The 26,967-nt window shown below is 38.3% G+C and overlaps 1 protein-coding gene across 1 annotated transcript in view; it reads right to left on the minus strand.

Moving 5' to 3' along the window:
- Positions 1-26,967, minus strand: part of IL1RAPL2 (interleukin 1 receptor accessory protein like 2) — a 625,896-nt gene that overhangs the window by 573,905 nt on the left and 25,024 nt on the right. The window contains exon 2 of the mRNA XM_055437631.2: positions 11,343-11,529. Coding sequence (XP_055293606.1) covers positions 11,343-11,529 — 187 coding nt within the window. The remainder of the gene's footprint in view (positions 1-11,342; positions 11,530-26,967) is intronic.

Below are 26,967 nucleotides of genomic sequence, written 5' to 3' on the forward strand. Positions count from 1 at the left end.
TTCACAGTCCTAATGGTAAAGTTGGTACCTCCACAGTTGTTCAGTATAAATTCCATATTCAAATACTTGGGATGTAACCTTAAGTTATATGTTCTTGAGCATGCTTCTTAACCAATCTGAGTCTCAGCTGTTTAATCTATTTTTAAAAAGTTGGTGATAATAATAATATTTACTAAATAGAGGTAATTATTAGCATTAAATGAAGCAATGCATATAAATGCTCTCATATAGAGCATGCTAAATCACATGTTAAAATCACCCAATAAATATTAGCCATAAATAAGGCTGAGTGCCAAGAAATTGATGATTTTGAACTATGGTGCTGAAGAAGACTCTTGAGAGTCCCTTGGACTGCAAGGAGATCCAACCAGCCAATCCTAAAGGAAATCAGTCCTGAACATTCATTTGAAGGACTGATGCTGAAGCTGAAATTCCAGTACTTAGGCCACCTGATGCAAAGAGCTGACTCACTGGAAAAGACCCTGATGTTGGGAAAGATTGAAGGTAGGAGGAGAAGAGGACAACAGAGGACAAGATGGTTAGATAGCATCACTGACTCAGTAGACATGAATTTGAGCAAACTCTGGGAGATACTGAAGGACAGAGAAGCCTGGCATTCTGCAGTCCATGGAAGGGTTGGGTGGTAGTAACAAAGAGTCAGACACAACTTAGTGACTGAACAACAACAAATTATTCTATTATCGTTATTACCCTCAGCATCCAGCTTTCAGATTACATACACAACTATCTGGATATGTTAATAAGTATTAGGAGTTAGTGTCATTCATATTTCTATAGGAGTCTGGAGACCTTTCAAAAGACAATCCAAAGTGGTCATTCCAAAGAAAGAGTTGATTTACTATTTCTTATCTGACATACAAAGGACTTGGAAGTTGTTGCTACTATCCTAACAACAAGAAAATAGCTGAACAACCTGAAACTCAATAACTTCTTTTATTTCCATCAGGTAACTGAGGTCACAGTAAAAGCCCCTGTCCCAGAAACTGGAGAGATATGTGGATACAGAGAATAACAGTTCACTGGGAGCAGATGTAGCTTCCGGAGCCAGCAACAGGTAGGAACACTTAAAGAATAATTGACTAATTTATGTGGACTAAATGTGAACGAACTAGCTTGAGAAATAAAAATCCATGGGTGCCCAGTCTTGGAGGGTGGCCCACACTTTGGTAAGTTTCACCTCCAGGAGCCCCATCAGGTTCTCAGGGTGAAGATCAGAGAAAAATCTTGCTTCTGACAGAGAATGGGGAAAGTAAAACATTTTGAAATATACCCATAGAGTCTGCCCATGAAAGACCTGGAATACAGTCTCTTCTAGCCTTTAAAGTGGGGGAAGAAATAGTCACCTCCAGTCTTCTCTATCTTTCCTATATCACAGGAAAGAAGACGATAGCATAAGATGTAACAAAAAAGTAATGGTAATACCAAAAGGAGAGTAAAGGAAGAAAGGAACAGAATTATTTGAAGACATTCTACTGCTGAATTATCCAAGATTACACCAGACTGGGCATGAACAGAGAGGTTTTATGTGCAGGTAGCCTACTATAAGCACATGAGCTGAGTTTTGAGTGATATATAAAAGGCAGGCAAGCAGGACATACTGGATAGAGGGGATAATGTATGTAGAAGCACTCAGATATGAAAAAACATGGAATGGCAAAAAATATGAATAGCTTTGATCTCTTGAGAATGGCACTGAGTAGTCTAAGCTCAGATACTTAAATTCTATTCTAAGATATTTGCACATTGTCAAGTTTCAAATTCCAGCTCCATCACTGTATAACCTATCACATAAGGCTGTTCTAAGAATTGAATTAGCTAATGAATAAACATGTGTGGCAGATTGTAAGGCTCTGTAAATACTCTACAACAACAACAAAAAAAACTGCTAACTTTTAGTGTTTATAGTCTCATTGGAGTGCTTTTAGTAGTGGCATACTATGATGGAATGTGCATTTCTAAAAGATCTTCTAATAGATATATAGAAGGTAGTCAGATTATTTAAGAGACATTGCTTAAACAGCTTTAAATAACTTTGATCTGTTTTTATCTCTTGAATATCATTAATGTCATTAAGGATATATAGGAAAACCCTTTTAAGCCTGGATTCTTATAACAGTTTAGGAAAGATCAAGAGCAAACTCTTGTTAAATTAGAGGAAAACAGGTCAAAAATTATAAAAGTTGACAAAGACATATCATTTTGGTAAATCCAGAAATTGTAAAGTCAAAACTCAACCTTTAAAACCTTTATTCCTAATCACCAAAACACAGAAGCAAATGGTCATCAATGCATGAATGGTTAAACAGTGGTACCTCTCTACAATGGACTATTGGACTCTTGCTCAGCAATAAAAGGAATGAACTATTGATATATACCACAACATAGAGTAATCTCAAACCTATTACACTAACTGAATGAAGAAAGGCACAGAAGGCTACATATCATATTATTCCATTTATATGACAATCTGGAAAAACACAAAACCGTAGGAAGAGAAAACATATCTTTTTAGTGAAGACTGGGGCTGGGAGGAAAGGATAGAATACTAACGGACATGGAGAAAATTGGAATGATAGAAATGTTCTCTATCTTGTTTATGGCATATATATTCATCAAAACACATCAAATTGCACAAGTAAAAGGATATATTTTACGTTGTAGGTTATAAAGAAAACGTGACCTTTAAAAAACCCTCAATCTTAAATTCCCAATTAGAGTTTGAGATGTCCTGTGTAACTTTATTTCTACCATCCTATATAACATTTCCCTTTCTATAGTAGCTGCTGCTGCTAAGTCGCTTCAGTCCTGTCCAACTCTGTGCGACCCCATAGACAGCAGCCCACCAGGCTCCACCGTCCCTGGGATTCTCCAGGCAAGAACACTGGAGTGGGTTGCCATTTCCTTCTCCAATGCATGAAAGTGAAAAGTGGAAGTGAAGTCGCTCAGTCATGTCCAACTCTTAGCGACCCCATGGACTTCAGCCTCCCAGGCTCCTCCATCCATGAGATTTTCCAGCTGAGAGTACTGGAGTAGGGTGCCATTGCCTTCTAGAGTAGCAGCAAATATCAAATAAGGATCTTGGCCACTAGATTTTTAAAACATGTCTGAGATGTATGGCAGACATTATTAAATCTAGTTTATATGGGTAGAAATAGAGGCCTCAGGGTATCCAATTACTCATCTACATTAATGGTGTAATAATGACCAGAATCCAGGTCTCCAGACCCAAATATTGATGCTTTTTACATATATCAAATGCCCATTCCTCAATAACAACCCATATTTTTTATAATTTGCAAATAGTAAATAACCATTTTCCCATTACTAATACCATACCTAAAAATAAAAAGAAGGATAAATGGGTCTTAAACCTTGTGTCACTTACTGTGGTTTTAGGGGACACAAAACTGAAGCCTTCCTGGTATTACTAGCTCATTCTTTCTGGATAAAAGTATCTTCAAAAATTCTAGTCAAATAGATTAAGAGTTTAAGGATGCAATGTAATTTTCTGGTTACAAAATAAGGCACATATTACTATTACATTTTTAAAAGGAATTAAAAATCCCCAAGAATTTTGCTAAACCATTTTTTAGCAAAAAATGTGTTGGTCAATTGGGTTGTGGTATTTTGAGGTCTCCAAAGACCACCTTTCTCCCTATTTAAGAAAATTATCAGGATTTTCTGGGAGACAAGATGATGGAGTAAAAATACTTGAGTTCACTGCCTCTCACAAAACACCAAAATCACAACTTACTGCTGAACAACCACCGACAAAAAAGACTGCTGCTGCTGCTGCTAAGTCGCTTCAGTCGTGTCCGACTCTGTGCAACCCCATAGACGGCAGCCCACCAGGCTCCCCACATCCCTGGGATTCTCCAGGCAAGAACACTGGAATGGGTTGCCATTTCCTTCTCCAATGCATGAAAGTGAAAATTGAAAGTGAAGTCGCTCAGTCGTGTCCGACTCTTAGTGACCCCATGGACTGTAGCTTACCAGGCTCCTCCGCCCATGGTATTTCCCAGGCAAGAGTAGTGGAGTGTGCTGCCATTGCCTTCTCCACAAAAAAGACTAGAACTTATCAAAAAGCATATTCTATTAATATATCCAAAGACAAATAAGCCACAATGAGATGGTAGGAGGGGCACTTTTGTGATATAATCAAATCCCATAACTGCCAAGTGGGTGACATACAAACTTGAAAATAATTATATGGCAGAGGTTCACTCACAGGAGTGAAAGTTCTAAGCCCCATGTCAGTTTCCCCAGTCTAGGGGTCTGGTGTCAGGAGAAAGAGCCCCCAGAACATTTGGCTTTGAAGGCCAGTGGGGCTTGAGTACAGGAGCTCTATAGGACTGAGGGAAACAGATATTCCATTATTGGAGGGCGCACACAAGCACGGGGAACCAGGGCAAAGTAGTGACTTCATAGGAGCCTGAGCCATACCTACCTGTGTGTTTTATAAGGTCTCCTGGGGTAGCAGGGGTCAGCTGTGACCCACTGCAGGGACAGTGACACTGGTGCAGAGGCCCCAGGGAATATTCATCAGTGTGAGCTCTCCCAAAGGTCACCCTTTTGTCACCTACATCTGGCCCCACCGAGCAGCCTGCAGGTTCCAATGCTGGGATGCCTCAGGTCAAACAACCAACAGAGTAGGAACAGAGCCACATATATTAACAGACAGGTTGCTTAAAGTCATCATGAGCTCAAAGCCACCTCTAGACATGCCTCTTGACACAGCCCTGCCCTCCAGAGACAAGACCTAGCTCCATCCACCAGCAGGTAGGCACCAGTCCCTCCCACCAGGAAGACTGCTCACACACACACACACATACACACACACAGAACAACTAAGAGAAGTGGAGATGTGTTATTGGCCTGAAAAGGAATTCAGAATAGAGATCTTGGAAAAAGAATGAAGAAACAAACCAAGATGCAAGCCATGTTTAACAAAGAAGTAGAAGACTTAAAGAACAAATAAACAGATATGAACAATACAATAACTGAAATGAAAAATACACTAGAAGGCATCAATAGAAGAATAAATGAGGCAGAACAACAAATAAGTGAACTGGAAGACAGATTGGTGAAAACCACTGCCATGAAATGGAATAAAGAAAAAGGACTGAAAATAAAAGAGGAGAGTCTAAGAGACTCCTGGAACACCATCAAACACAGCAACATGAGCATTATAGGGGTCCCAGAAGGAGAAGAGGGAAGGAAAAGGTCTAAGAAAATGTTTGAAGAGGTAGTAGCCAAAAGCATCACTAATACGGCTAAGGAAACACTCAAGTCCAGGAAAAACAGACAGTCTCATATAGGATAAATCCAAGGAAGAATATGCCAAGACACATATTAATCAAACTGACTAAACTTAAAGAGAAAATATTAAAGGAAACAAAGAAAAAGCAACAAATAACATACAAGGAAATGCCCATAAGGTTATCAGCTGATTTTTCAGGGGAAACGTAAATGAACATATTTAGAAAATAGAAATAAACTCATAGGCTATGAAAACAAACTCATGATTACCAAAAGGGAAAGGTAGGATGAGGCATTAATTAGGAATTTGGGATTAACATACACATATCATTATATATAAAATGGATAATCAACAGTGATCTACTGTATAGCATAGTGAACTCTACTTAACATTCTGCAACAACTTATATGGAAAAAGAATTTGAAAATGAATTGATGTGTATAATGAAAAAGAATGGATATGGATATGTATAACTGAATCACTTTGCTGTACACTTGAAACTAACGTAACTTTATAAATCAACTATACTGCAATACAAAATAAAATTAAAATAAAAAATAAAACTTTGTATTATCCAACTTAGCATCAAGAAAAAAGGAAAATTATCAGAATGTATAACAAGATAAGTGGTAAAGATGGCGCTAATGGTAAAGAACTTGCCTGCCAAATGCAGGAGACATAAAAGACATGGGTTTGATCCCTGGGTCAGGAAGATCCCCTGGAGGAGGGCATGGCAACCTATTCCAGTATTCTTGCCTGGAGAATCTGATGGACAGAGGAGCCTGGTGGGCTACGGTCCATAGGATCACAAAGAGTCTGAAGCAACTGAACACACACATGTACTTGAAATGAGCTATTATCCTTCCTCCACACTCATGTAATGAAGTGTTATTATACACTAAATTTTCATATATTCATAATTTATTTTCTGGATTCTCTATTCAATTGATTTATTTGTCATTTTTAAACATTATTTATTTGATATTGTTTTGCAGTAATTTCAATATCAGTTAAAATAAGTCCTCTCTCATTAATGATTTTTTTCTGAAATTTCATTTGCAAAGCTGAGATATTCATACATACATATGAATTTTATAATGTTTATGCTGTCTAATTTTTAAAAAACTCATATTTTTAGCAAATGGGATTCATTATTTATATGATATTGGGAATAACTGATCTTTTTTTTTTTGAGATTTTCCAATGCAGAAACATGCTCTGTCTTTCCATTGATTTAGACAATATTTTATGTCCTTTAACAAAATTATAGTTTTATATAGGTTTCCTCCCATAATTGTTAAATGTATTCCAAAATGCTTCATAGATTTTTTTATTATTGTAAATGGGACAATTTCATTTTTTCCTTTATATGTCTAATTGATTATTCCTGACAAAAATAAAAATCATTAAACATTTTGTATATTTGTATTAAGCTACCTTATCAAATGATCTCATTGATTCTATTTTTTGTTGCTTAGTCTCTTGGGTTTTCTTAGTATATTGTTACACAATCTGAAAAATAAGATTATTTTGTCTCTTCTTTTCAATATTTATATAATTCATTTAATTTTCTTATGGCATCAGCTAGAACCTCCAAAACAATATTGAACAATAGTACTGATAGAGATCATTCCTATCTTGTATGTCATGAATGGAAGGATATGTTTACAAGGATGTTTTTTTGAATACTGTGACTATTTAAAAAAACTAGGAAAAAAATGATTATCCATCCGAAAAATGGTTGAATAAACCAAGTTTATATCTTGCCTATGAACTATGATGCAGCTATTAAAAATCAATTAGATATCAACATGCACATAGTTCAGTTCAGTTCAGTTCAGTCGCTCAGTCGTGTCCGACTCTCCGTGACCCCATGAATCACAGCACGCCAGGCCTCCCTGTCCACATAGTAGGTACGCAATAAATATATAATGAATGAATGAATGAATTTACATTCATTCATTGAATTTACACTGACTGATCTATGATGCCCTTATCCACACCATTATAACCAATGGCAAACATCTGAAATTAAGATAATTGTGGCAAGGAAAATGATTCAAACTTTGACCACATTAACATCAGCCTTTTATCAACTGAGGAAACTAATTACATAGATGTGTGTTTTACGCCAAGGTATGTATTTGTATTTTCATCGCTAATATCCTATTAAGGTTAGGGAATTCTTTTGTTTAGAAATGGGATAAAGGGACTCTACACTCTTGTGTCAAGTGTTCTCAGTGAATAATCAGGTTGTTTTAGTGTTCTTCTTAGTTCAATAAAGAAAATAATCTTTACCTCTCATTTCAAAAATATTTCTAAAAGCACTGACATCATTGTATGTTCTGTTCTAATATCTAAGCGCATTCATAGCATCAAGAGGAAGTGCTAAAAGTGTAGCATCTCCTCTCACTTATTTTTGCTAACTAAAAGAGTTCAGATAAAGGACTTTCAGGCCCCTAACACATGTCTCTTTACATTCCAAGGACAACCAGAATAGATTTACTCACTCATCTTTATGAACACGCCCCAGTAGCAAATGAGCCATCTCTACCTTCCTGTCCAGCTGTGACTAGGTGCGGCATGAAAGAATAGTCCTCAAAGGCCTGCCATAACAGGATAGTTGGGAAAGAAATGTTTAACTATTACATGTATATTTGAAAAGAAGACCGAGAAAAGGATCATGCAACACATATACTTTGCATTGTCAAAACACTAGAGATAATGCATTGTACATTTCTAACCTTGTATATGTACAATGTATTATCTCTAGTGTTTTGACAATGCAAAGTATATGTACTGCAAGGAATCTAACCAGTCCATTCTAAAGGAGATCAATCCTGGGTGTTCATTGGAAGGACTGATGCTAAAGCTGAAACTCCAATACTTTGGCCACCTCATGCGACGGGTTGACTCACTGGAAAAGACTCTGATGCTGGGAAAGGTTGGGGGCGGGAGGAGAAGGGGACGACAGAGAATGAGATGGCTGGATGGCATCACTGACTCTGTGGACATGAGTTTGAGTGAACTCCAGGAGTTGGTGATGGACAGGGAGGCCTGGCGTGCTGTGATTCATGGGGTCACGGAGAGTGGACACGACTGAGCGACTGAACTGAACTGAACTGAACTGAACCTTATATATGCATCAGTATTAACTCTGGAGAAGTGTGTCATCCTCTTTTCATTGCTGCGATCAGAGCAAAATCACTTCATGTTCTGTCTGGTAGGAAATGTACAGATTGCAAAGCAAGCAAGGCAGATTATCGAATTATTGGTTAAAAAGGAAATGTTTTCCCAATACACTTTTTCAAGGATGTACTTGAAACCCTGTGTGAAAAGTGGGGTTAACAACATTGGAAGCTTCAGAGGCTCCGTAACTTTTTATTTTAATTTTTCATCCTAATCAATTTGTATAGTGGGTAAGTGGAAGGGTCCAGGAGCCAAACTGCAAGTCACAAACTGCTGTGTGAGTTTTGTAAAGTCATTTAACTTGTCTGAATCTCCAGTCACTTATTTTGTAAAATGGGGACAATAATAATATCTACTTAGGAGAGTAGAGATTGAGAATATAGAAACTGAATTAATCCACATAAAACATTTAAAATAGAATATGGCATAGACTGAGTAGTTAATAAATGCTAGTCATCATTATGATTATTATTTATCAATTATAAAAAGGTTATAGAAATATTAAATATTATTGTCCAGACAGAGGTGGAAAAACCCTTTGACTTACCATCATTAGTCCATTTCTAAGAAAGAGTAAGGGTTAGCTCTTCCCAGGGGAAAAAAAACTGCTTTGATATACAATGACAATGGTGATGTCTAGAGATGTGAAGAAGGGGAGAAAGAATTTAGTGGAAAGATAAAAGATGTGATAGAATGAACATTATAAGAGAAAGCACCTGACTTGGATTTTACTCATATCTGCTAACTCTTGAGCTAGTCTACCTCCCTTTCTGAACTATAAAATTGAAATAAAACCTTTTTTCTCTGTTTTATAAAAGTACCTGCAGTTGAGACTGGGTTTAGCTCTAAGACTATTGCAGGAGAGGGTAGTGATTAATAGAATGGACTCTGGAATCACCCTGCCTTGACTATAAAATAAAATGAGGCTTTGTTAGTTTAGTAGCTTTGAGCAAGTCTCAACATTCCTCTAATACTCAAGTTTTTCTCTACTAGATGAGGATAATAGTGCCTACCACACAAAGATGAATGAGATTTAATTGAGATAACGTACAGACCAACCTTACTGCAGTGAATGGCACATAGTCAGTGATTAAGAAATACTGAAAAGGCTGATGAGAGCATGAAGGGTCCCACTAAATATGGATATTCTATATTTATGCTTAATGAGCATCATGTTCCTTTTTATCTGGTAGAATATTCAGGAAAAAAAGGAGAATGACTATTCACAAAGAGACCTGAGGTTCTATTTCAGGACATGCTGTTGGCATCCTTGATAAGTTCCCCCAGGTATGAAGATGGTAGGAGTGTGTGTGTGTGTGTGTGTGTTCAGTCATGTCTGACTCTTTGCAACCCCATGGACTGTAGCTCTCACCAAGCTGCTCTGTCTACAGATTTCCCAAGCAAGAATACAGACTTTCAAATGTAAAACCACATGACAGTTGTAGGAGCTAGGGTTTAGGCTTTCCTGGGAACTGAGAGTCTGTCAGATCCTATAGAAACAATGTGCACCATCAGTGTGTGTTTGGTTGCAATAATGTACACAATTCCTTTGCAGAAAATCTTCCTGGTCACCTCTAACCATCCAGTCAGTGTGTGCCCAGTCGAGTCTGACTCTCTGTGACTCCATGGACTGTAGCCTGCCAGGCTCCTCTCTCCATGGAATTTTCCAGGCAAGAGTACTGGAGTAGGTTGCCATTTCCTACTCTAGGGGGTTTTCCTACTCTAGGAGTTTCCCCAACCCAGGGACTGAACCTGTATCTCTTGTGTCTCCTGCACTATCAGGAGGATTCTTTACCATGCATCACCTGGGAAGTTCTGGTCACCTCTGGCCATGATACAAAACTGCACCATGTGTCAACCAGTGTGGCTCAGAGGTGACAGCGGGTGATCAGTCTCTTTTAAGAATCACAGCACCCCAGGTTCCCAGCCAGAATATCATAGTTGGAAGACCATGTGTTTATTTTTCTGCTTCCTCCCCTCAATCCATGCTCTGCCCTTGTCTGACCTCTTCTATGCCCAGAGAAGCTGAAGACTATTTGATTCTATTCCCAGGTTTGCCCTCTGAATTCTGTTTGAATTCTCATGGTGACAGGGGAGACACTAGCAGGAAACCAGAATGTGGGAGTTAAAAGGAGTTAGGGTTTCCATCCTGTCTACTCCCTCTCTGTCTTCCACAGTTCAGTCTTTGATTGTGGTTTATTTCCAGATCCCCATGATATTTCCAGTGTTCACAAATCCTGCACTGGGCCCATTTCTCTCCTATGCACTGATTTCAATGGCTTTCACAATATGTTCCTCTAAGGCCACAGCTCTGGAAAAACCTGCTCTGCTCTTTCCAGGTTCCATGGACCCAGCTCTTTCCCCTTGCCAGGCCTAGGAGGGGTAATTCACAGCTTCTTCCCTTTTTGTTTCCCTTAACCCTAACCACATCTCTGCAAATAGTTCCTTCATTCAACACTCATCTGTGTATAGACCATGATAACAATTGCTACTTTTTGTAAGCACTATTATTTGTAATGATGGACCTTTGTCCTAACAGTAATAATATTTCTATGTCCCTCAAATATTTTCTTTCACGTGTTGCTTAAATTTTCACTCTTCTTCCTGCTTGCTCTCATGAGTTGGGGTAGAGGGCTATTTTCCTCATTTCTAGTCTTTGGAGAAGCTGGGATTGCTTCTGACACCTGCTGATGGACGTACATGAAAACCAGTAATATATAGGAATCATAGCTCTGAATTATTTAGTTGTGGGTCTTCTGATACTTCTCAGTGAAATATCCAATACCAAAAACTCAAAATATTTCCCTTTTTCTCTCCCCAAACCAGCTATCGACATAAGGTAAAGAATGCATTTGACATCATGCTGAATTACCTTGTACCACACAACATCAGGCTCCTGATCAGATTTTTTAAAGTCATCCATGTCTGGACAGGAGATCTCCTTTCTTTTAGTGACCTCAGATTTTTCCAAATAGCGGATCCTGCTATTATAGCACAGACCTGATTCATTCTCTGCAACAGTCAAGGACATTGACACCTTCATGCAATATGTTGAGTTTCTGTAGGAATAGAGAAAAAGCAAAATGACTTTAATGGGTGTTTACAACTATGTTTGTACTGTATATATTTCAAAAGTATTGACTTTTCCATTTAGGACCTCGCATAGAAATCAGAAAAAAACATGGAAACAACACAGGAAAGTTCTCTACTTCAACTGACAGGAAGATATAAAAAACAAACTGCTATTTGTGACCATGAGACAGCTACATAGCTATCAGTACATAGAGCAGATGTACCCAACTTCTGAAATGTAAGTCAGACTTCTTTTCTAGTGTCAAATATTGCTACACTGACAATCTGATAGTAAAAATAAATGAGAGTGTATACAGAATTGAGATGCAGATGTAGATAATGAACTTGTAGACACAGCAGGGGAAGGAGAAGGTGGGATGGATTGAGAGAGTAGCACTGACATATATACACTACCAGGTATATATATATGTATCAAATAAATAGCTAATGGGAATAGCTAATGTGAAGATAATATACAACACAGGGAGCCTAGCCTGGCACTCCCACCTCTCGAGAGGTGCGAGAGGTGTAGGGAGGGAGGCTCAAGAGTGAGGAGACAGATCATGACTGATTCAAACTGTTGCATGGCAGAAACAAACACAACATTGTAAAGCAATTATTCTCCAATTAAAAAATAATTTTAAAAAAGAAAGTCTATAACTAGGGCTATAGTCATTTCTGGTTTTCTCTTATGACCAGTACCCTAACAGGTATTACAAGGATTGTGAATTTTGCCACTGTTTTCTAAGCTACTAACATTTTCTTTTATAGGATACATACCAAAACCCAGAACAACATGTAGGAGATACCTGTTAACTCACACAGCTTTTTAAGGTGTTTACTGACATATGGCAAGGGTCAAATTCTGGGCACTTAAGAGAACAAATTCAAGTAGAGTGGATTAATTTTATCCACCAAAACTAGAATTATAATGGAATTTCAACATTGAATTTTGCCATAAGGCTGCTTTAGAAGTTGGCCATTGATTAACTCATAACACAAGGGCATTTATAGAGTTCAATTCTGCCTTCATTTCCCCATGTATAACTTTTCCCTAACCTACTCTACCTGAATTCCAGAAGATATCAACCACACAAAAGAAAACTGGAAAGGATGAGGATGAGATCAAAAGCAGCCTGGTAAGGTTTAGCAGGAGATCAACTGTAAATATCTTGGTGTGATGTTTCAGAATCATATCTATTCTAAACAACAAGGGATACCTTCTGTTAAAAACACAAAGTGCCAGGGTTACTTCAAAACCGAGTGCTTCTACAACTAAGTAATAACAATCCTGATAAATGGTATTCACATGTCAACCAATAATGTTAAGATGGCCTCGAAATTGTTACTATTTGTACTGCTTAGTACTCATTGAAATTTCACAATATGTCAGACATCAAACAAAACACAGGAGTGCAGGTGACAGCTGCCCATTGGGTTTACAAACTAACTTAATCAAAATGACTGCTACTTGGATTTCTAGTGAAGTTTATTACTGGCAAGGACTCCAGCTGGATTTAGAAAAGGCAGAGGAGCCAGAGATCAAATTGCCAACATCCATTGGATCATTGAAAAAGCAAGAGAGTTGCAGAAAAACATCTACTTCTACTTTATTGACTACACCAAAGCCTTTGACTTTGTGGATCACAACAAACTGTGGAAAATTCTTAAAGAGATACCAGACCACCTGACCTGCCTCCTGAGGAATCTGAAGGTCAAGAAGCAACATTTAGACTGGACATGGAACAACAGACCGGTTCCAAATTGGGAAAAGAATAAGTCAAGGCTGTATATTGTCATCTTGTTTATTTAACTTATATGCAGAGCACATCATGAGAAATGCTGGGCTGGATGAAGCACAAGCTGGAATCAAGATTGCTGGGAGAAATATCAGTAACCTCAGGTAGGCAGATGACATCACCCTTATGGTAGAAAGTGAAGAACTAAAGAGTCTCTTGGTGAAAGTGAAAGAGGAGACTGAAAAAGTTGGCTTAAAACTAAACATTCAGGAAACTAAGATCATGGCAACTGGTCCCATCACTTCAAGGCAAATAGATGGGGAAATGATGGAAACAGTGAGTGACTTTATTTTGGGGGGCTCCAAAATCACTACGGATGGTGACTGCAGCCATGAAATTAAAAGATGCTTGCTCCTTGGAAGAAAAGCTATGACCAACCTAGACAGCATATTGAAAAGCTGACATTACTTTGCCAACAAAGGTCCATCTAGTCAGAGCTATGGTTCTTCCAATAGTCCTGTATGGATGTGAGAGTTAGACAATAAAGAAAGCTGAGCGCTGAAGTATTGATGCTTTTGAACTGTGGTGTTGGAGAAGACTCTTGAGAGTCCCTTGGACTGCAGGGAGATCCAACCAGTCCATCCTAAAGGAAATCAGTTCTGAATATTCATTGGAAGGACTGAAGCTGAAGCTGAAACTCCAATACTTTGGTCAACTGATGTGAAGAACTGACTCATTTAAAAAGACCCTGATGCTGGGAAATATTGAAGGTGGGAGGAGAAGGGGATGACAGAGGATGAGATGGCTGGATGGCACCACCAACTCTATGGACATGAGTTTGAGCAAGCTCCAGGAGTTGATGATAGACAGGGAAGCTTGGCATACTTTAGTTCATGGGGTCGCAAAGAGGTGAACACGACTGAGTGACTGAACCGAACTAACTATGTGACTATGTGATACTCTGAAGATGCTATCAAAGCATTCCCATTCTGATGTTCAGCTATAAACCCATTATACAATATCAATTGTCAGCTACTGCTTTTCTCTATTCCTCAGTGTAGGTTCTTAGAACCAAAAGGGTAAAATATAGGCACACCAGGAATCAAATATAAGAACATTTAATCCTGAGATGTTTGACAGCTTCTTTAAAAGTCATGAAGTTAAAGCCACCAGAATTTTTCTTTTCTAAAGTCTCAGCCATAAGGTAAAATTTGGCTCTTCTTGACTCCATTTTCAATACTTCAGTGCTAAACATGCCCATGGCTCCTTGCTTTCTTTAACACCCTACATGATGTGGCCTATCATAACATTCTGTACATCACTCAATTAGGGTGCAGTCACAATGTCATTTCTCTGTTTGTTGAATATCTTAAGCTTATTTGAACCACAGATTTTTATACTTGCCCTTCTCTTTAATTTTCTATCATGTGCTTTTATGTTAAGTGTAAGTAAACTTGTTGCTCTTGTTCATCACTCTATTCCTGGGATCTAAGTTAATAGATAGAAGTACTCAGAATATGTTAGTCAATTAAATGTGTGGGGATCAAAAATGTATTCAAGAGACACATTCTCTCTGCTCTACTTTGGCATAAACCTCATGGTACTAAGGGGGTTCCCAGGTGGTTTAGTGGTAAAGACTCCATCTGCCAATGCAGGAGATGCAGGAGACTCAGGTTCGATCTCTGGGTTGGGAAGATCCCCTGGAGGAGGAAATGGCAATCCACTCCAGTATTCTTGCCTGGAAAATTCCACTGACAGAGGAGCTTGGCAGGCTACAATCCATAGGGTCTCAAAGAGTTGGACATGACTTGGCACACATAGACATACACTTATGGTACTAAACCTCTATTCCCATTCTACAGATTCATGTATATGGCTGGTCAAATATCCTATTCCCTGTTTAAATATGACTCAGGATAATTTTGCAGATATTATTGTATCACCAGGGTAAGGATTAGCCAAGTTTTGTGTATCAGAATACCAGTAAATAAAAAACATATAATGGTTGTATCTTGGAGACAAGGAGGATTAGGGTTCGCTTTTCACTTTCACACATTGGAGAAGGAAATGGCAACCCACTCCAGTGTTCTTGCCTGGAGAATCCCAGGGACGGGGGAGCCTGGTGGGCTTCTGTCTATGGGGTCACACAGAGTCGGACACGACTGAAGTGACGCAGCAGCAGCAGCAGCAGGGAATGCAAGGAAGATAAATGGTCACAGTTTTTAAAAAGTAATAAACAAAGAAGAAAGGGAATCACCTCTGCTAAGTATGTAAACGTATTATAAACAGTTCTTAATGTCACAGACTTTGATCATATCTGTTCCATGGTGTCCATCCATACAGTGAAACAGACTTACTTGTTAAATACCTTACCATTACTTTGTTACAAACCCAGAGAATAAGTGCTGTTGATCAGCAGTCTCAACAATAGAAATAGAATGTCCAGTTCCATGAAAGGAGCTTGCTATCCCAAATATATATAATGCTGGGGAGAAAATAGGGTAGACTAAATAAGGGACCAATATAACTTAGTGGTTTCATTACAAATCATGAGCTTTGAGATAAGATCCACTAGGTTCAACTAACTCTGTGTCTTTGGACAAGTTATGCAACATCTCTGTCGCCGATTTCTCACCTGAAAAATGAGGGTAAGAAATCCTTGATGGTGGCTCCATTCGAAGTTGGAAAAGGAAGTTCTGTTTATTATACAAACTTAAGTAAAAATAAGTTTACCATTTTCAGTTGGAATAGTTATAATACCTGACCTCTCCAGGTCTTAAATAATATATAATATCTGACCTCTGCTGTAGGTCTTAAAGAAATATAAAACATATAGCACAGCATCTGGCCCATAGTAGATATTTAATAAACTGTCATTAGAATTATTATTACTGCTAGTATTAATTGGTACATATATTGTTAATGGGCTTCCCTGGTGGTTCAGACAGTAAAGAATCTGCCTGCATTTCAGGAGACCCAAATTCAGTCCCTGGGTTGGGAAGATCCCCTGGAGAAGGGAATGGTAACCCACTCCAGTATTCTTGCCTGGAGAATCCCATGGACAGAGGAGCCTGGCGGGCTATAGTTCATGGGCTTGCAAAGAGTCAGACACAACTGAGTGACTAACAAAACACATATTGTTAATAAATAATACTTATAATATCTATGTGATGTGGTAATTTACAAACCATCACTAATACAATAAACACAATACACTGACAGCAATGAGTGAAGATACACCACTGGGCTAGGGTGCTACTTGAGACGAAAGAATCTGAAAGAAGTCAGTTAGGCAACAGGCCTAGTACCAATACACAATGAAGGTTTGAAAGGATGAAAAAGATGTACTGCCTTAGGCACAAAAATAAGTTAATCAAGAGAAAGCAAACTAAGGCAAGAAGGAAATTCCAGGTACTGTGAATACTAGCTACCAGGCAAAGGTCAGAACTTGGGAGGTCAAGTTGTTAGTAAGAGTGTCACTCAGTCTTCTGCAGGTTTCTTAGACAAACATCTTCTACAATAAAGCCCAGGCCCCTAGGCAAAATTTCTTGTTCCTTCTTCAAACTATCCAAAGTATACACTATGTAGGTCATCCCAGCAGCACCTTCATTAACTTAAGATGAGGATGAGGGCAGGGAATCCACCCTGGGGATGGCTGAGAGGCTGAAGGAGGAAATGTTCTCTAACTCTTGTTTTTCTTGTTGTTCAGTCGCTCAGTGGTGTCTGACTCTTTTGTGACCACATAAACTATAGCATATCAAGCTTCTTTGACCTCTACTATCTCCTGGAGTTTGCTCATGTCCATCGAGTTGGTGACACCATCCATCCATCTCATCCTCTGCTGTCTCCTTCTCCTTCTCTAAACTCACCTGCAAAAAATCTTGACCAGGGCTCTGTCTAAATCCACTCTTGCTCTAGTCTCTAACATGTAAAAGGCTGCTGACAAATTGCTTATTAGCCCACAAACAAGTCCCAGTATGAAGTCTGTGATGATAACCAATGTCTCTGGAACTCAAGACAAGTACTCGTACGAGTAATGTTGTTTCTCCATTGCTGACCTGGGGGGGGCTGTGATCAAGGCTGCCTGACAGTCTGAGTTCAGCTCAGTTCATTCGTTCAGTCATGTCTGACTCTTTGCGATCCCATGGACTGCAGCATGCCAGGCCTCCTTGTCCATCAACAACTCCTGGAGCTTACCCAAATTCATGTCCATCGAGTCGATGATGCCATCCGACCATCTCATCCTCTGTCATCCCCTTCTCCTCCCTCCTTCAATCTTTCCCAGCATCAGGGTCTTTTCAAATGAGTCAGTTCTTCTCATCAGGTGGTCAAAGTATTGGAGTTTCAGCTTCAGCCTCAGTTCTCCCAATGAATATTCAGGACTTATTTCCTCTAAAATGGACTGGTTGGATCTCCTTGCAGTCCAAGGGACTCTCAAGAGTCTTCTCCAGCACCACAGTTCAAAAGCATCAATTCTTTAGTGCTCAGCTTTCTTTATGGTCCAACTCTCACATCCATACATGACTACTGGAAAACTATAGCTTTGACTAGATGGACCTTTGTTGGCAAAGTAATGTCTCTACTTTTTAATATGCTGTCTAGGTTGGTCATAACTTTTCTTCCAAGGAGCAAGCATCTTTTAATTTCATGGCTGCAATAACCATTGGCAGTGATTTTGGAGACCAAAAAAAAAAAAAAAAGTCAGACACTGTTTCCACTGTTTCCCTATCTATTTGCCATGAAGTGATGAGACTGGATGCCATGATCTTCGTTTTCTGAATGTTGAGCTTCAAGTGAACTTTTCACTCTCCTCTTTCACTTTCATCAGAGGCTCTTTAGTTCTTCTTCATTTTCTGCCATAAGGGTGGTGTCATCTGCATATCTGAGGTTATTGATATTTCTTCTAGCAATCTTGATTCCAACTTGGGCTTCATTCAGCCAAGCGTTTCTCATGACGTACTCTGCATAGAAATTAAATAAGCAGGGTGACAATATACAGCCTTTATGTACTCCTTTCCCGATTCAGAACCAATCTGTTGTTCCATGTCCAGTTCTAACTGTTGCTTCCTGACCTGCATACAGGTTTCTTAAGAGGCAGGTCAGGTGGTCTGGGATTCCCATCTCTTTCAGAATTTTCCATAGTTTGTTGTGATCCACACAGTCAAAGGCATTGGCATAGTCAATAAAGCAGAAATAGATGTTTTTCTGGAACTCTCTTGCTTTTTCGATAATCCAATGGATGTTGGCAATTTGATCTCTGGTTCCTCTGCCTTTTCTAAAACCAGCTTGAACATATGGAAGTTCATGATTCATGTACTGTTGAAGCCTGGCCTGGAGAATTTTGAGCATTACTTTTCTAGCATGTAAGATGAGTGCAATTATGTCGTAGGTTGAGCGTTCTTTGGCATTGCCTTTCTTTGGGATTGGAATGAAAACTGACCTTTTCCAGTCCTGTGGCCACTGCTGAGTTTTCCAAATTTGCTGGCATATTGAGTGCAGCACCTTCACAGCATCACCTTTCAGGATTTGAAATAGCTCAACTGGAATTCCATAACCTCCACTAGCTCTGTTCATAGTGATGCTTCCTAAGGCCCACTTGACTTCACATTCCTGGATGTCTGGCTTTAGGTGAGTGATCATACCATCATGATTATCTGGGTTGTGAAGATCATTTTTGTATAGTTCTTTTGTGTATTCTTGCCACCTCTTCTTAATATCTTCTGCTTCTGTTAGGTTCATACCAGAGACTCAGGTTGATTTTTATTAGTTGTGTAATCTAGCCCTGGCACAGTTCCCGGTAACAATCTCGCATTATTTAGATTTAATTTTGAAAAATGCTGCAGGCCAGTTCTATTTAAAATTTTTCCTGCAACTGGGACCTAAAAATGCTACTTTTCTATCATTAGGTACAACTAGAGCTTTGCAAATTTGAGAAGGCAGACTGACGAGTGTGCAAGAATGGGAATTGTACTTTTTTTTCTGTCCTCCCTCTACATCCTGAGAAGGACAAGGAACATGTTCAGGCTCAATATGAGCCAAGGGATTTCACAGTGATGTTGAAGCCATGCTTTACAATTGTACACATTTGTCATCTTTCAAGTGTTTCCATATCTCCTATTTTACTTAATTCTGGCAATAATACAGAACAAAAGTGCAAAGTAAGTATCATCTATATTTTGTATAGGAGTAAAAAGGAGATGCAAATAGGATAAATAAATTAGTCAAAATCATACAGCTTGTCAGTGGATTAGGAAAGAGTTTTTTTTAGACCCTGGTTATTCTCAGAACTTGATGCTATCAGCCAAATTAACTCATAGTTATCCATACCAGTTCAGGGATACTCACAGAAAGAAATTCAGATGTGTAAAGATAACAGTTAAAGAACACTTATTAAAATGCACAGCACAGAATTTTCAAATTTATAAATAAACCTTGCTTTCTATTCCAAAGGTTTAATGCTAGCTACTGTAGGCGATAATTTATACTTTTTTTCACAGAAATATTTCTAAAGTAAAATGTTGACTATCTTGGGTTCCCTGAGGGGAAAAGTAAGAACTATAATTTAAAGTATACATGAAAAATACAGATGTCCCTTTCCAATTCCCATTTATAAAACATGCTAATATTATAATATCTAAAGTTTTATTTCAAATTTTGAGTTTGTATGAATTTGTTATATCACCAGGCTAACCTACTGAAAAGAAACTAAATAAAGTAGGGAACTCTTTCATATCTACAAGCAGAAGCCCAGATAAAATGCCTCATGGTATATTTGAAACTTTTCTAAATGGTTCTTTCAATTGTCTTATGCTCATTTCAAAATACTTTCCTTGAAAATTACAGAACCATTTAATGCTTAATAAACTAAAACAAAATTTTGTTTCTGACATTTTTTAAATGTAAATTGACTGCTGTTCATAACTATCAATTAGTTAATCTAGATCACTGGATGATATTGCTTTCAAAACAAAAGAACTATGAAGTGATATTATACCTAATTTAGGAAAGGGAAACAAATGAATAAACAAATATGATATCGGGCCCTTTGGTGAATTCCATTTCCTTAGAATCATTATAAAATAAGATTTTACTGAAAAATATATTTGATTGTATAGAAAAGGAGACTTTCAGATGAGTGCAGAAATAAGTACTGTAGCTCACCAGGCTCCTCTGTCTATGGAATTCTCCAGGCAAGAATACTGGAGTGAGTAGCCACTCCTTTCTTCAGGGGATCTTCCTGACCCAGGGATCAAACCTGAGTCTCCTGCACTGCAGACAAATTCTTTATAGTCTGAACCACCAGCGAAGCCCAGAAATAAGTACATATAACAGCAAACATGCAATGTTAATATTTTAAAAGTAAAGAGGAAGAGAAAAAGGGAGGATATAACTTTCTAATATCAGAAATAAAAGAGGAGACATTGACACAAATCCTATGAATACTAAAAAGAAAACAAAGGACTATTATGAACAAATATATGCCCACAAATTTGATAACCTAGATGAAAAGGACCAAATTTTTTGGCAATTTTTTAAAAAGGCACAATATGCCAAAACTCATATATGAAGAAACAGAAAATATGAATAAACTTACAGCTATTAAAGTAATTGAATAGATAATTAGTAAACTTCCAAAGGAGAAAGCACCAGGCCCAGATGGATTCACTGGTTCAGTTCAGTTCAGTTCAGTCGCTCAGTTGTGTCCGACTCTCTGCAACCCCATGAATCAGAGCACGCCAGGCCTCCCTGTCCAGCACCAACTCCCAGAGTTCACTCAAACTCATGTCCACAGAGTCGGTGATGCCATCCAGCCATCTCATTCTCGGTCGTCCCCTTCTCCTCCCGCCCCCAACCTTTCCCAGCATCAGAGTCTTTTCCAGTGAGTCAACTCGTCACATGAGGTGGCCAAAGTATTGCAGTTTCAGCTTTAGCATCAGTCCTTCCAATGAACACCCAGGATCGATCTCCCTTAGAATGGACTGGTTGGATCTCCTTGCGGTACAAGGGACTGTCAAGAGTCTTCTCCAACACCACAGTTCAAAAGCATCAATTCTTCGGCGATCAGCTTTCTTCACAGTCAAATATTTAGAAATAAATTAAACCAATTTTCTATCATCTCTTTTAGAAGACTGAAGCAGAGGGAATGCTTCTAACGCGTTCTTTGAGGCTACTGTTACCCTAATACCAAAACCAAAGACATTAAAAGAAAACCACAGACTAATATCTCCCATAAACATTGATACAAAATCCCCAACAAAATATTAGCAAATCAAATCCAGCAATGGAGAAAAAGAATTATATTCCACAACCAAGTGAGAGTTTTCCTGGTTCAACATTAAAAAAATGGTTAATGAAATCCATCATATCAACAGGCTAAAGAAGAAAAAACACATGATCACATCAGTAGACACAGGAAAAGCATTTGACAAAACCCATTTATAATAAGAATTCTCAGTAAACTAGCACTGGAGGGGAAATTCCTCAACTTGATAAAGAATATCTATAAAAAGCCAACAGCTGACATCATACTTGGTTGTGAGGAACTAGAAATATTCCCACTATGATCAAGAATGAGGCCATATGTCCTTTCTCACCACTCCTTTTCAACATACTAGAACTCCCAGTTAAAAATGAAGTAGACAAGAAAATTCATAGATTATATGATTTTCTATGTAGAAAATCTGAAATAACCAACCAAAAAAGCACCTGGAACTTAAAAGCATCTATGTCAAGGTTGTAGGTTATATGGATATAACTGACACAAAAGTCTATTGCTTTCCTATATGTCAGCAATGAACACTTTGAAATGAAAAACATAATACCATTTATAATAAAAAATACTAAACAAAGAACATATATATGTATATATACATATATATAACCAATTACTTATAAGATCCATGTAATGATAAGTACAAAACTGAAAGGGCTTCCCAGGTGGCACTACTGGTAAAGAATCTACCTGCCAATGCAAGAGACAGAAGAGATGAGGGCTCGATACCTGGGTCAGAAAAATCCCCTGGAGGAGAGCATGGCAACCTACTCCAGTATTCTTGCCTGGACAATCCCATGGACAGAATCCCATGGACAGAGGAGCCTGGCGGGCTACAACCCACAGGATCACAAAGAGTCAGACACAACTGAAGCAACTTAGCACGCATGCGCAAAACTGAGAAGAACAAGGTTGGAAGACTGACACTACCTGACTTCAAGGTCTACTATAAAACTACAATAGTTAAGACATTATGATGATGGCAAATGAGTAAACAAATAGATCAATGGAATGGAATATTGGGACTGGAAATAAACCTACATTAATATAGTGAACTGATCTTTTACAAAGAAGCAAAGTCAATACAATGGAGCAAAGATAGTCTTTGCAACAAATGGTGCTGGAACAACTGCACATACACATGGAAAAAAAATAATCTGGACACAAATCTTTAGACTTATCACAGACCTAAACATAAAATGCAAAACTATAAAACTAGAAGACAACATAGGAGAAAACCTAGATGACAATGAATATGGCAATAATTTTTAAAATCATAGCATTAAAGAAATAATTGATAAGCTGAACTTTGTTAAAATGAAAAACTTCTGCTCTTCAAAAGACTTTATCAGAAGAATTAGAAAAGAAACTGCAGACTGGGAGAAATATTTGCAGAAGACACATCTGATAAAGTTATCCAAAATATCCAAAAATACTTAAAACTTAACAATATGTTGTCATATGTGAAACGAATCACTAGTTCAGGGTCGATGCATGTTATAGGATGCTCGGGGCTGGCATGCGGGGATGACCCAGAGGGAGGATAAAGGGAGGAGGGAGGTGGGAGGGGGGTTCAGGAGGGGGAACTTATGTAAACCCGGGGCAATTCATATCAATGTATGGCAAAACCAACCAATATAATATTGTAAAATAATTTGCCTCCAATAAAAAATAAATTAATTACATAAAAAAAAATAAAAGATCAAGTGGGATAAATCTATGACAAATTTCTTTATTATTACTATTATTATTTTAAATTTATTTTTTAATTGAAGGAAAATTGCTTTACCATGTTGTGTTGGTTTCTGTTGTACAACATCAAAAATCAGCTATAATTATACATTATCATTTTATGCAGAGCCACAACCTTTTAGATGCATTCACATGATATTTTTGAGCTCCTTCTATGCGCCATGTATATTAAAAAGCAGATGTAAACTTAATACAATCACAGAAATATCTGTGCTATAATAATAAGTTGGGGGAACACAAAATCTTTTGAAAATTTTCACTTTTCTCCTTTTGAGCCCATAAGTGAATAGTCTTATTTATAGTTGTGAAGAGCTCAGGAAACCTTTGTGTCTTTTTTTAGTTTGTTTTTTTATAAAGAATGTCAGCTTTCATAGGTGATACACCTAGTTTATAAGAATGTCAATATAATAGGTTTGAATTTATGTACATTTGTTCCATTAGGCAGAAACACAGGAGACCTGGGTTCGATCCTTAGGTCAGGAATTTCCCCTAGAGAAGGAAATGGCAATCCACTCCAGTATTCTTTTCTGGAAATCCCATGGATAGAGGAGACTGGCAGGCTACAGTCCATGGTGTCACAAACTGTTGGACAGAACCGAATATCCTGATAGGGTTGTTGTGTTACATAAGTGTTAAAAACTATGAAGGGTCTGAGACTTTGCTGTACTTCCAAGTTTCATGAGTGTTGGTAGAAGAAAAAAGACTTTTGAGTCAGAAACAATGGACAGTTAATTATTCATCGCAATAGAAATAGCCAGAGTATCAGCATTTGTGTTGCTTCCCCAAACCCAATTCCCACAAAGCAATACAAAGAGGGCCAGATGACACTCTACACAGCTTGAGAAGAATCCCAAGCTTAGGAAGCACAAGTCTTTAAAAGGCATGCCTGCCTTTTGCTCCAGAGGGAGTTATTATCTATATTTTCCAAGGCTGCAAGCAAATTGTCATTCACTTTGGTGGAAGACACAATTTCTACCTTTTATGGCTGTTCTTAATACATATATCCTTGAAAAGATAATCTGGGACAAGGGACAGTTTTTCTGCTCATAAGTCATGCAGAAATATAAGAGATCCATAGGAAATTGTCTCTCAACAATGAGCTCATTTAAAGCACTTAGCACTCTTGCCTAGAAAATCCCATGGATGGAGGAGCCTGGTAGGCTGCGGTCCATGGGGTCGCTAAGGGTCGGACATGACTGAGCGACTTCACTTTCACTTTTCACTTTCACACATTGGAGAAGGAAATGGCAACCCACTCCAGTGTTCTTGCCTGGAGAATCCCAGGGACGGGGGAGCCTGGTGGGCTTCCGTCTATGGGGTCACACAGAGTCGGATACGACTGAAGTGACTTAGCAGCAGCAGCAGCAGCACAGTACCCAACATGTAGCAAGTGCTCAATAGAAAGCAACCCCCTTTAACATCACCACTGTATAATTAATACCTTATCTACTGACTTCCAAGTCAAGCTGTAAAGTAAATCTAGATATTTTGTTTTGTTGTTTAAAGAAAGAGTAGACAATGGATCAGGTTACAAAAGAAATTATATATATTCTAAACACTACTTGCTCAAGATAAAATTTTGTTATCAAAATGTCATCTGCCCTGAATTCAAAATAAACTATAATTTATCTGGAGGTAGAGTAGTTAAGTCAGGCATCTACTCAAGAAAAATATTGTGTGTGTGTGTGTGTGTGTATAAAATAACCCAGGATTAAGGATCTTTCCAGTGGCAAGTTTGTCACCATTCTCCAGGAAAGCAATTGCAATCTGCCACCTAGGGATACAAGTAGCTAGTCCAAAATCTGTTGCCAATGACTGACTGGGATGTGGGTAAAGGTAAAGGCATAATCAAGGGAAATTTAAAAGATTGCCTGCCACCACCATAATCCACATGTTATTAGTGACCCCTGCTTTATTGTTTGGTGGAAGACAATTTTAAAAGAGTCAATCTGCTGCATAGTAAGACCATAACCAAAAAGCTCTTCAGAAATCTGTGGAGAATCCCTATGTTCATTTTAAAAAGAACAGTCTCATCCAGGAAACCTACAACCAATTGTACTGACTCTATAATTACAGTTGAACAGTGTGGTTAGGGATGCCATATAACGTGGTTCCTCCATCAGTGATTCTGCATCCATGATTCAACCAACTGTGGATCGTGTAGCATTTACTACTGAAAAGAATGGCATATCATTGGATCCATACAGTTCAAACCCATGTTGTTGAAGAGTCAACTGAATTTCTTACTTCTCCACTTCTTCTCATTTAGATTACACTGATATTTCTGTATCTGTCAATAAGTTGTTTTGTAAGTATTCTTACAATATTCACAAAGCTTTGCTTTATCACCCAAGACACATTGCAAACACTTCAAAAGCACCGAATTGCCTTTCTATGTGGTTGTCTTCTTCCACATACAGAAGATAGAGTACTGCATCTTTGTGCTGAGAATTATATAATTGTCTTAGCAACTAAGCTGTAATACCCTGTGTCACTGTGATCTATTCTCTGATCCCTGCCTACCCACCATAACTGCCACTGTCAGAGGTCTTAAAAGACTGGTAACATTCAAAAGTTCTGCATGCTGCTCTAACTTCACTCTATGACCCACTAACACTGGATTTCTGCCCCTTTAGTCTATTGAATTTCTATCAATAGACTCAAGGATATCTTACTTGCCAAATCTAATGACCTCTTGTTCACTCTCATTCCTTCAACTTTCTAAACCCCTCATTACTTCTAAGATATCTTTCACTTAGGACTGTCTACTTCTATGATCACTCTTTTTAACTCTATGGTTGGCTCTTCTTTTTCCCTGTGTGTTACTTACTCAGTTGTGTCCCACTCTTTATGACCCCATGAACTGTAGCCCACAGGCTCCTCTGTCCATGGAATTGTACAGGCAAGAATACTGGAGTGGGTTGCCATTCCCTTCTCCAGGGGATTTTCCCAAGACTGGGATTGAACCCGGGTCTCCTGCATTGTAGGCAGATTGTTTACCATCTGAACCACCAGGGAAACCCCCTTTTCCCTGAGGTATCTCCAAAATGTTAGTCATCCTCCCCTAAGCCTCGGGAGTCCTACTTCTGTTTTATTTGCTTGTTTGTTTCTTTATCCTGTCCCTCCAGCTTTCATCTCTGTAAATTTTGTTAAAACACTAGATTTCAACCACAAACTAAGTGCTGAAGACATCGAAGTCTGTAATATTTTTCTCTAGTTCTCTACTCTCTCCTAAGTTCCAGCCCAGTACATCCATTTAACTATGACTGCATATTAATATCATGAAGGCACTTATCAGTCCCAAGACTGAATCTCCTCCCTACAATCTGTTATTGCTCCTATGTTATCTATAATAATTAGAGAGGCATCACTAAGCATACTATCTAGTTTCTCAAGTTAGATGCCTCAAAATCATCCTCCATTCCACATCTCTGTACTTAGTTCCCTTACACAATTGGCTAACAAGCTGTGTTAATTCCATTTTAAAATGCTCCTCTTACCTGATATTTCATCTATGTCCTGCCAGAGTTCAAGCACTAACCATGTCTTCTCTGTACTACTAAATTAGGATCTTAACAGGTTTCCCTGTCTTCATTATTTCCCTCCTCCAATCTTTTGATCAAAAGAAATTATTTAATTTTCTGAAAGTGTTTATAAGCAGA

Source organism: Moschus berezovskii, chromosome X (genome assembly GCF_049115385.1).
Source record: "Moschus berezovskii isolate FMDL1 chromosome X, NW_MosBer_1.0, whole genome shotgun sequence".
In the NCBI taxonomy this organism is placed as follows: Eukaryota; Metazoa; Chordata; class Mammalia; order Artiodactyla; family Moschidae; genus Moschus; species Moschus berezovskii.